The 12672-nt window shown below is 40.2% G+C and overlaps 1 protein-coding gene across 1 annotated transcript in view; it reads left to right on the top strand.

The window, feature by feature from the left end:
• Positions 1–12672, top strand: part of LOC126458203 (U3 small nucleolar RNA-associated protein 14 homolog B) — a 66920-nt gene that overhangs the window by 35820 nt on the left and 18428 nt on the right. Inside the window, exons 4-5 of the mRNA XM_050095097.1 lie at positions 2455–2526; positions 12412–12563. Coding sequence (XP_049951054.1) covers positions 2455–2526; positions 12412–12563 — 224 coding nt within the window. The remainder of the gene's footprint in view (positions 1–2454; positions 2527–12411; positions 12564–12672) is intronic.

The raw sequence follows: 12672 nt of genomic DNA, 5'->3' as shown, positions 1-12672 counted from the left end.
ACGCTAAGGATGACACACACATCCATTCCCGAGGGAGGACTCGAATCTCTGACGGGGGGAGCCGTGCGGACCGTGAAACAACGGTTACCCCACGCGGTGTGAAAGTACGTGTTGGCAAGTACAAATTTGATTAAAGTGAGCAGGAAGGATGTTCTAGGCTTGGAATCAGGTGGGCGCAGACTGAGAAAATATTCAGCAGCAGACAGACCATGTCCGTGGGGAATGCTGATACAAAGGGAGATGTCATCAATGGTGAGAAGAGCAAGGTGTGTAGTCGGACTGGGATGGGCACAGATTTCAGATGATCTAGGAAATGGTTGGTGTCTTTAATGTAGGAGGGAAGTCTTTGTTCTCCGGCTGCCACTTGGTGAGTAGATTTTTTATGTATCCAATTACATTATATTGTCAAAAATTGATCATCTTCCTTCCTTTTGTAATATGTGAGGTCTGATGTGGAGTAAAGTGATTTCTGCATTGCACTGTGCCTTTACCATGTGAAAATTTTTATCTAACTCCATGACAGTGAAATGAAGTGTTTATTGGAGATGTGTATTTGCAGTCCAGTAAAGACAAAACTTGCCTCACAGGAAAGATCATTCACAAAGTTTTTAAACATTGGAAGGAACAAAATCAGATGTGTGTGGAGGTGACCACCACTAATGTAATATATTTGATGAGTTGGCAAATTTTCTGCATCAGTTTCATTTCTTTTCAGTGAGAACTTGTGCAAAACAATTTCCAGCAGAGTGCAAGAGAATGTTTGTACGAAATTGCTTATCCATTGGCACAAGTTGATAGTTAAGTTGAAATTTCTGACAGCATAAGGACACAGTTCAAATTTGAAATACATGCTGCTACACTATTGCAAATGGTTTCTTAGTGATGTAAGCAGTTTCATGTATTGTTTTGTCAGACTCCTACACACGGAGTAGAATGAAACATTCCAAATTCAAAATTAATTCAACACTTATGTACTACCAAATATTTCTTGAGCATGATAGTTGCCATCATAGCAACAGCAAAGAGAAGAAAATGTTGATAATAGACAGTGCCTCATTGACGTGACACTTTTATACCCTCTTTGAATATGTTCAACTATTGAGTGTACTTCTTTATGCCTGCAAAAAAAAAAAAAACTTAATTTGAGCTTCCTACCTGCTTGTTTACCAAAAATCCACTGAAAATGTATGTTAAAAGAATTTTTCCTATACTGAAGGATGGCATCTTGGTAAGTGAATGTTAAGAAAACCACCACATCTGTTATTTTAGGAGCATTTGTTAAGTCACAGCCCGTTTGATTCTGTGAACCATCCTCAGGTGACAAAGTGGCAGAAATTTGCCAGTTTCAGTATTTAAAGTGCTTCATCTCACAAAAAAACGTTAAAATGTACTTCTAGAAAATGGCAAGTACAGTGTTTCACTTTATTGGCTGTGCTTTGTTACTCACAGCCAGCAATGTGTATTGAGCACAGACCAACAGGCAGTGCTATAGGGGGCTGGCCTGGCAGAGCCGCTCAAAAAGCCTTTTGTTTCAGTAACTCTAAGTAAGTACTACTGTCCCTCAATAAGTGGAAAATCCAGGATGAAATACCAATATAAAGGGGACAGATTGGTGCTCACTACACAGAGGAGGTGTTGGGTGTTAGGGAGGCGCTTTTAAAGAGGACTATCGGATATTATCAACTATAAGACTAAGTCCTTCATCAGACATAGACAAAACACAACATGATTTCCCTAAATCACTTCTGATAAATGCCAGAATGGTTCCTGTGAAAGGGAACAGCCGACTGCCTTTCCCATCCTTCCTTAATCTGATGGGACTGATGATCTTGCTGTTTCTTCCCCTTCCCCCGAATCAACCAACCAACCAGCCAATTGCAAAACACATACATTTACACATGCCACTGTCATCTCCGGGCGCTAGGCTCGACTGTGGCTGCATTTGAGGTGAGCAGTGATCTCGGCTAGGCAGCAGTCGAGATCACTTCCGAGCCACTGTGTATTAAAAGAAATGTACAGGCAGTATGCCTAGTAACTTTAACACACAGAGGGTACAAGACCCCATAGTCAGCTTATAACTCTGAAGTAGCTTGTAGGGTAAAACTAACACCTAAATCATGCCGTTAAAGTTTTTATTGTTCTTATTTTACCTTAAACTTACTATGTGAGTGGTAGGAAATAAAATATTTTACCATTTCAAGGATAAAGCTGTTGTTTGAAATTTTATGGTGTTATTTTCCCACAATGCAAAACAACTTTGTGTTAATGATATGCCATTCCAACTTGCTAATAATATCCATGACACACTTCCACTTACTTTGTGGTAATACAAAACAGACCACCCATCTTTGAAATTTTACACATTTCCTTTGTGATTATGGATACACATATATTTCATGCCAATAAGATACCACATTTGTCATTGATAACTGTCTTTCAATTTCCTTTTTACAGTCCCAGTCTGAATTGGAGGCCAAAGTAGCAGAAATCCTGAGTAGGAGTAAGGTTGTAAATGGAGATAAAGAGGTGAGTTCTTTGCCATTGTCTCTTTTATGTAACAAAAGTTAAGAATTTTGTGTACTTGGCAACAGAAATTTTGCTTGATTTCTGTGAAGAATGTCCCAAGAATTTAATGGATGCTCTTCGACATTGTGGATAGTGTGCGTATTGCAGGTCTAGTAATATGTGAACTGTAATGTAAAGGGACTAAAAACTAAAGCTAAACTCCTTCTGAGCAGGCCATGAAGGTCCAATGGTACTGACCGGCTGTTGTGTCATCCTCAGCTCATAGGCGTCACTGGATGCGGGGGCATGTGGTCAGCACACTGCTCTCCCAGCCATATGCCAGTTTCCAAGACCGGAGCTGCTACTTCTCAATCAAGTAGCTCCTCAGTTTGCCTCACAAGGGCTGAGTGCACCCCGCTTGCCAGCAGCGCTTGGCAGACCGGATGGTCACCCATCCAAGTGCTAGCCCAGCCCAACAGTGGTTAATTTCGGTGATCTGATGGGAACCAGCATTAACCGCTGTGGCAAGACCATTGGCAATCTAAAGGAACAGCTCTTATAAAAGTTGTCCCATCTTAATAGGACTTTCATTAAAAAGGATGTGTGACTGCAGGATTCCTCCAAACATTGTGCCATTTGAATAACATTATTAACGTAACTATGTAGTATGTGCAGGATATATCTGTTATTGCAAAACTGTGAGAAAATGTGTTATATAGGTTTATATATCTTATTAAAATAAGAATAGTGTTTTAAAAAGGCTACAGTGCTACTCACCACATAGTTGAGGTGTTGAGTTGCAGACAGGCACAATGAAAAAGATTGCTAAAATATTTACTCGTAAGCTTTCAGACAGAGTCCTTCTTCTGAAGCAAAACACGCACACATACACACAAGCACAACTTACTCCAACTAAGCTAGTAATTGGTAACTTCTAACTGCCACAGTACATCATGGTGCTACTGGAAAACTGATAAAAATGGAGAAGAACTGGGCGACTGAATTGAACAGAGAGGACCGGTGTTAATTTATGACCTAAAGATACCACCATTCTTCAACAGTGCTAGATGGGGTCATGGATATAACTAACCTAACATTTGGGTCAGTGAACACCTTGTCCAGGAAGTAAAGAAGAAAGTTGCTGAGCCAGTTCACATGAAGAAGAACATGGCTGAACCAGTCCCACACACGCAGGCTCAACTTATTATCTGTTCTGTTGCAGCAGTTATGAAACCAGAGATTGCCCATTTCAAAATACTATTTAACTTCAAGAAAGCACAATGGGAGAATTTCATACGAGAACATGATATGGAAGTCCTAAAACCATACCCATTCCAGTGTATTCTGAATTTGCTAGATCAGTTCAAGTTAGCTCATGCAAATGTATCCCAAAACAATCTTCTTCATATCCCAGGACATGAAGAAGATTGCAAGGCTCTCTTGGAGATATATGAACAATTATTTGACAATGAGCCATTCTCTGAGGAAACAATCCAAACAGGTGAAGATCTCCTGCATACTGTAACAGCTTCCAGAAGTAAAAAATGGTGTGACCTAGCAGCAAATCTATATTTGAAACAGAACAGCTGAAAATTTGAACATTATTGAAGAACCTTAACAATGACCCAGCCACTGCTCCTGATCTCTCAAAGATAACTCCGGGCCAAATTGCCCCTCAAATCCTTCTGAATGGTAAGGCAAAAGGAAGATCTAAAAACTCCAAACCCCAAGGTACACAGTTGAGGAAGACTACCTTGGCACTCCTTTCATCTTAAAAGTCTATGAATAACAATAAAGCAGCAGACCTAGACAAACCATGGAAGAAACAAAATAAAATAAAATGTTTGGGCCTGCTACAAAACAGTGGATATTAAATCTTATAACACCTGTATTTCAGAATTGCAAATTCCCAAGATTTGATGCAAAACCAAAGTAGTAGTACTTCTAAAGCCTGGGAAAGAGCCAACAGAACCAAAAACTTTCATCCAATTTCATTTCCTCTGCTATTTGTGTGAGATACTGGAAAGACTGAATCTAAATCAAATATCAGAGTATGTCAACAATAACGTTGTAAAAGCCCAGGAAGGTCTTATTGTTGACAGATCCTTAATTTGGTCCAGCATATTGAGGATGTTTATGAAAGAGGTCAAGGCATTGGTGTGGCTTCTATTGACCTCACAGCAGCTTATGATCAACCACAAAAAGGTGGTTAGGAAAGTATATTCAGTCACAAAGGAGTATCGCTTAACACAGTTCATCTAATGTTTGCTGCAAAGTAAGAAAAGTTGATGCAGGATTCAGAAGAATGGCCTCCCTCAGGCAAGTGTGATTGTTGTCCCTACTGTTACACAAACGACCAACCAATTAGCCCTGGAACTAGAGCATTTGTTTATGCTGATGGTACAGAAATTGCTGTCCAAGGCAAAACTTTTAAGGAGGTGGAGATTGTTCCAGCGTAACCACAAGCGTACCACAAGCATTGTCATGAAGACGAAGAACGCAAGAGCAGAGAAGGCCATAAGATGATGTCAGCCACGACAGGAGTGGCCTCTACAAGAAGGGAATATAAGTGCTGCTCCTGCCAGCGTCGGCCACACAGTACTAGACCAGCACCAGGAAATCACTAAGATAGCAGTTATTAGTGATCCATATCCATTGCTTGTATGGACGTAGTATATAGAAAAGAAATGCATTGTTTGCCTGTTACCCATCGCTTGCGACACATTCGTGTGATACAAAGTTTAGTGTTGTCTATCTTTCTTATTGTAATAAAAACTATTAATGTGATTTGCTTGAATTGTTATATAGCATTCTGAGAACACAGCACCCTTTAGTCACCCTATACGAGACGAGTGGGCAGGACCCTCACAGAGATAAAGTTGACAAGATGTCAAAGAGCGGGGCAAGTATTATGATACTAACCATCTGAAGCCAAATCCTGAAAACACAAGTTTATGCACTCTATCTATGAAATATGGGAAGCTAAAAGAAAACTGAATGTCGCTTGGAGAGGAGAACAGCTATACCACAGTAACACTAGCAGATACCTTGGAGTAAAGATGGACTGCACCCTTACATTCAAAGCCCACTGTGAAGATGAAAAAAGCTCAAACAATCTGCTTGGAACAGTGTCATCTGTAAACTTACAGGAGCTACTTGCAGTGCTCAGCCAAAAGTGTTTTGAAAATCTACCATGGCAATATGTTTTTTCCCCCAAAAGAATATTCTGCACAAGTTTGGCAAAATTCTGAACATGCCAAATACATTGATACAGCTTTAAGCAATACTGGACACATTGTGACAGATCTCAATGACCAACTCATGTCAGTAAACTTTACCAAGTAATGGGTATGGCACTACCAAGTATTTGCAGGAAAGCAGCTCGAGAAATGGAGAAGAAACAGGAAACTGATCCCAGACATCCCGTATTTGGAGAGGAGCCCCAACAACCAAGACTCAGATCAAGAAAGGACTCCATGCAAGCAACTACAGCAATTCCGTCTCTCTCATAACTTGCTGAGAGAAACTTTGGCAAGATTCTTTGCCTGAGGCACACTGAGTGAATGTCAGAGGAACCAGCTCAAGGCTCACACCTGCCTTGTGAGACACGGAAGATGCCGAACAGGCTGAGAACTGAGGTGTCATGGTGTAAGGTCAACCTCAGGAAATGGATCTTCAGCTATTGTGATGAAATTTGCCAGTGTAGTGTAGCACACTGCAGAATGAACAATATCTGCTAGTCTTTAGGAATCTGCCAGGAACCTTTAATAGTGGTCATCTTACTGCAACTAACCAAACAGCCGTCAAAACCACTGAATACTGGTTCTCCACAGAATATGTAGAGAATCACCTTACTGGCTGTCTGTTTTATTTCACCTTCTTGTCAGTATTTTATAAACTCTTTTTTACATATTAGTCCTTGTATTTTTGTTGTTGTTATGAGGGACATTCAAGAAGTAATGCAACAAGTTTTTTTCTGAAAACAGATTGGTTTTATTCAGAAATCCAGAACACCATATTATTCCCCACTCTTTTGGCTACAAAACCCTGTTTTTGAACATAACCTCCATTCAACGCAATGGCCTTATGTCAGATTACTGGGAGGTCTTGTATGGCTGCATGGTATGACTCTAATGTTCAACATTGGAACCAACATTTTGCTGCATCAGTAACCTCCACATCATCCATTTACTGCTTCCCACGGAGTACATCCTTTATTGGGCCAAACAGATGGAAGTAGGAAGGTGCATAGATGGCGAGGAACCTAGTGGGCTTACACATTAGAGTACCCCCAACTGGTGGATGAGTGTGTCAGCATTTATTTACCAATACAGATGCCCAATTGTGCAGCAAGGTGTTTGATAGTGATCCATTGATCACTTCAAATTAGTGTGTCCACATGTTCCAACATTGTAGGTTCAAATGGCTCTGAGCACTATGGGACTTGACATCTGAGGTCATCAGTCCCCTAGAACTTAGAACTACTTAAACCTAACTAACCTAACACATCCATGCCCGAGGCAGGATTCGAACCTGCGACCGTAGTGGTCGCGCGCTTCCAGACTGATGCATCTAGAACCACTCGGCCATACCGGCTGGCCAACATTGTAGGAGTTACAGCTGTATGCAGCTGTCCAGCACGTGGGAGATTGGACAGGTTCACGCAACCTTGTTGTGATTATGAGAGGTGGCTTGCCTAATGTCTCACCATGCTTTTGTTCAGTGGCAGGTCACTGCAGACATTCTAGAAGTGCCTGTGAATATCTGAAATCATCTGGTTTTCTGCCAAATAATAATGATGATGATGATGTTGTTGTTGTGGTCTTCAGTCCTGAGACTGGTTTGATGCAGCTCTCCATGCCACTCTATCCTGTGCAAGCTTCTTCATCTCCCAGTACCTACTGCAACCTACATCCTTCTGTATCTGTTTAGTGTATTCATCTCTTGGTCTCCCTCTGTGATTTTTACCCTCCACGCTGCCCTCCAATACTAAATTGGTGATCCCTTGGTGCCTCAGAACATGTCCTACCAACCGATCCCTTCTACTCACGTTGTGCCACAAACTTCTCTTCTCCCCAATCCTGTTGAATACCTCCTCATTAGTTATGTGATCTACCCATCTAATCTTCAGCATTCTTCTGTAGCACCACATTTCAAAAGCTTCTATTCTCTTCTTGTCCAAACTAGTTATCGTCCATATTTCACTTCCATACATGGCTATACTCCATACAAATACTTTCAGAAATGACTTCCTGACACTTAAATCTATACTCGATGTTAACAAATTTCTCTTCTTCAGAAACGCTTTTCTTGCCATTGCCAGTCTACATTTTATATCCTCCCTGCTTCGACCATCATCAGTTATTTTGCTCCCCAAATAGCAAAACTGCTTTACTACTTTAAGTGTCTCATTTCCTAATCTAATTCCCTCAGCATCACCCGACTTAATTAGACTACATTCCATTATCCTCGTTTTGCTTTTGTTGATGTTCATCTTAAATCCTCCTTTCAAAATACTATCCATTCCGCTCAACTGCTCTTCTAAGTCCTTTGCTGTCTCTGACAGAATTACAATGTCATCGGCGAACCTCAAAGTTTTTGTTTCTTCTCCATGGATCTTAATACCTAATCCGAATTTTTCTTTTGTTTCCTTCACTGCTTGCTCAATATACAGATTGAATAACATTGGGGAGAGGCTACAACCCTGTCTCACTCCCTTCCCAATCACTGCTTCCCTTTTATGCCCCTCGACTCTTATAACTGCCATCTGCTTTCTGTAAAAATTGTAAATAGCCTTTCGCTCCCTGTATGTTACCCCTGCCACCTTCAGAATTTGAAAGAGAGTATTCCAGTCAACATTGTCAAAAGCTTTCTCTGTAAGTCTACAAATGCTAGAAACGTAGGTTTGCCCTTCCTTAATCTATCTTCTAAGATAAGTCGTAGAGTCAGTATTGCCTCACGTGTTCCAACATTTCTACGGAATCCAAACTGATTTTTGCCGAGGTCGACTTCTACCAGTTTTTCCATTCGTATTAGTATTTTGCATCTGTGACTTATTAAACTGAAAGTTCAGTAATTTTCACATCTGTCAACATCTGCTTTCTTTGGGATTGGTATTATTATATTCTTTTTGAAGTCTGAGGGTATTTCGTCTGTCTCATACATCTTGCTCATCAGATGGTAGAGTTTTGTCATGACTGGTTCTCCCAAGGCCGTCAGTAGTTCTAATGGAATGTTGTCTATCCCGGGGCCTTGTTTCGACTCAGGTCTTTGAGTGCTCTGTCAAACTCTTCACGCGGTGTCGTATCTCCCTTTTCATCTTCATCTACATCCTCTTCCATTTCCATAATATTGTCCTCAAGTACATCACCCTTGTATAGACCCTCTATATACTCCTTCCAACTTTCTGCTTTCCCTTCTTTGCTTAGAACTAGGTTTCCATCCGCTCATGACATTCATACAAGTGGTTCTCTTTTCTCCAAAGGTCTCTTTGATTTTCCTGTAGTCAGATGAGCCTCTACATCCTTACATTTTTCCTCTAGCCATCCCTGCTTAGCAGTTTTGCACTCCTGTCAATCTCATTTTTGAGACGTTTGTATTCCTTTTTGCCTGCTTCATTTACTGCATTTTTATATTTTCTCCTTTCATCAATTAAATTCAATATTTCTTCTGTTACCCAAGGATTTCTACCACCCCTCGTCTTTTTACCTACTTGATCCTCTGCTGCCTTCACTACTTCATCCCTCAGAACTACCCATTCTTCTTCTACTGTATTTCTTTCCCCCATTTCTGTCAATTGTTCCCTTATGCTCTCCCTGAAACTCTGTACAACCTCTGGTTTAGTCAGTTTATCAAGGTCCCATCTCCTTAAATTCCCACCCTTTTGCAGTTTTTTCAGTTTTAATCTACAGTTCATAACCGATAGATTGTGGTCAGAGTCCACATCTGCCACTGGAAATGTCTTGCAATTTAAAACCTAGTTCCTAAATCTCTGTCTTACCATTATATAATCTATCTGAAACCTGTCAGTATCTCCAGGCTTCTTCCATGTATACAACCTTCTTTTATGATTCTTGAACCAAGTGTTAGCTATGATTAAGTTGTGCTCTGTGCAAAATTCTATCAGACGGCTTCCTCTTTCATTTATTAGCCCCAATCCATATTCACTTACTACGTTTCCTTCTCTCCCTTTTCCTGCTACCGAATTCCAATCACCCATGACTATTAAATTTTCATCTCCCTTCACTATCTGAATAATTTCTTTTATTTCATCATACGTTTCTTCAATTTCTTCGTCATCTGCAGAGCTAGTTGCCATATAAACTTGCACTACTGTAGTAGGCGTGGGCTTCGTGTCTATCTTGGCCACAATTAGGCATTCACTATGCTGTTTGTAGTAGCTTACTTGCACTCCTATTTTTTTATTGATTATTAAACTGACTCCTGCATTACCCCTATTTGATTTTGTATTTATAACCCTGTATTCGCCTGACCAAAAGTCTTGTTCCTCCTGCCACCGAACTTCACTAATTCCTACTATATTTAATTTTAACCTATCCATTTCCCTTTTTAAATTTTCTAACCTACCTGCTTGATTAAGGGATCTGACATTCCACGCTCCGATCCGTAATGATGATGATAATAATAATAATAGTAATAAAATAAATTTAAAAAAAACTAAATGACAACACACTACTTGGAAAGCACCTCCATTACAGATGCCAATTTGAAGGCTACATATTAGCGACGCCACCTATTGGAACTTAATGAAACTGTAGGAATATTTCACAATGTTCCACAACAAATTCTGCATTTTTTCAACCAAAATTGGCCAGGAAAAAATGTGTTGCATTACTTATCAAACACCTGTCATACCATACTTTCTGTCTTTACTTCATTGAATTTTCTCTGAAATGGATAATTTTATGTAAGTAATCTTTTATGTTATTAATGCTCTACTAGTATTGTAATAAATTCATGTACTGGACACATAAAATAAATAAAATAAACTCACTCCATCCTGGACATCCCATTACTTAAATAACAAGACAGCTGAATAGTAACCAAATGAAAAATTGTGTGTTCAATATGTTTATGAAGGTCAAATTTGTACACGAAGCCAAACACTTCTCATATTGGCAGTCTTGCGTTTTTCACTCTAGGAAGCATAAACAGTGTGCAGTCTTTGCTCTGTGGATGAGAACGAATAGATCAACCTTGAAAATGCAGTAAATGATTGGATGGGGGGGGGGGGGGGGGGGGTTGAAATGTTATATTATTAGAACTTTGGGCCAAATGTTTTGAACCCTCCAGTGTCAGAATTAAGTTTTGAAATAAACTAGGCTAAGCAACTGAAAATATTCAGCTGCAGTTTTTGGAATTCAAGTGACAACAGATCTGACATGAACACTAAGTAAATTAAAAATTAGATGTTATTCCCAATTCCTGTCTTGGGGTGGTACACCAGGCAACTTGGGGAATTTTTTGCAGGTGCTTCCTAACAATATTTTAGGTGATTGGTCATCCTCTGCTTCACAAAAATATAATGGGAATAGCTAAAAATAAAAATACACAAAACAGTGGTTCAGGGACAAAGCACAGACGAATACTTCTATTCACAACTGTAGGTTGGATTCTGGCATCATAAGAGACAAGTAATAATAGATACTAGTGCCAGATCCACTGTGTGCCACTGTGTATTGAAAACTGACACATAAGGACCGATACCTGCACACACTGTCAAATCACCACAGGAGCCAGCAAAAGGGCATGATTAATTCACACATAATGTAAGCGAGACAAATTTGTTAGGTGTAGCACCTCAGTCACAAGATGCAACACCTGCAAAATGTTCTGAGGAGCAATGGGTACTCCAACAGTTGCACGAGAAGTGTCACAGAGTCAAACACCCAGCGAAGTAATGTTTCGGGGGAAAAAAATGTCGGGTATGACCTTTCTGCCATACATTCCCAGAGTGGCAGACAGAATCAGCTGTGCATTGCTCAAACACAGCATAAAGACTATTTATGAATCGACAAAGGAGATCAAAGAGCGTCTCAAATCAGTGAAGGAAGAAAGGGACCCACTTGCAATGCTGGGAATATACATGCTGAAACATTTGCATTGGAATGACTGGACAATCAATCAACACCATGATGACAGAACTTAGCGGCATTGCAGGTTAGCGCAAGTGGAGAAATTGGCCATGGCAGAGCACGTGCTGTGTGAGACTGACCACAGACACACAAGTTCTTGCTGTAGAGAAGAGCTGTCATATCCACTTGTTGAGAGAAGCTATAGAACTACCCAAATATGAGAATAGCTTCAACAAGAAAGAAGAAAGCCTCAAGGTGAGTGGATCCTGGATTCCCATGCTACAGTGAATGACTGCTGCAGGTAGCAATGGGAGAACCACACCAGAAATGACTGCAGAAAAGCCCTTGGATATTGGCGCGCCAGATACATATAATCTGCGGCTGCGAGCTCGAGTCCAGTCCATAACCAGCAATAGATGGTGAAGCTCTAACAATTCCAGCCACTCGTGCTGGCAGAAGTCAGAAAAATCATCGAACAAATGTCGGCCAAAGAGCCCAAGACAGAAGCCAACAGGCAGTTTATTAATGAGTGGCCACAAAAGCCTTAACAGTTTTGTGTATCTATAAAATATCTCACTTACTGGGTATCGTAAGGATGAACACTAACTAGAAGTGTACAAATTGAAATAGTTTTGTTTATTTTGCTGGTTGATATTTTGAATTAGTTTAGTAATAATCAAGTAGTTCCATAGCTTTCCAGTCACAGTGACAATGTTAACCTAATGATAAAAATCTCTCAGAAAATGAAATGTTCATTTATTTTTGTCACAGGAAAATCTTGTCTCTCACAAAAGCTTTATAATTTCCTCAGGTTGAAAAGGAGGATGAAGAGGAGGAAGGGGAGGAGTTTCCCCTTAGCCTGGAGGAGATAATGGAGAGGCGCAAAGAGATGGCAAAGCTGAGGGCCCAGCAGTCTTACAGAGAAGCCAAGGCTGCCAGGCAGAAGAAGATAAAAAGTAAGAGGTAATTTGATTTGCCATTCTTCTGTAACTTAGATACCATTTTAATGTTGTTAAAAATCTTCAGACAAAGGGGTGTATTTAAGAGATAATGACAGAAATATGAAAAGTCA

Source organism: Schistocerca serialis, chromosome 2, assembly GCF_023864345.2.
Source record: "Schistocerca serialis cubense isolate TAMUIC-IGC-003099 chromosome 2, iqSchSeri2.2, whole genome shotgun sequence".
NCBI lineage: Eukaryota > Metazoa > Arthropoda > Insecta > Orthoptera > Acrididae > Schistocerca > Schistocerca serialis.
This window is presented reverse-complemented; position numbering and strand designations above follow the sequence as displayed.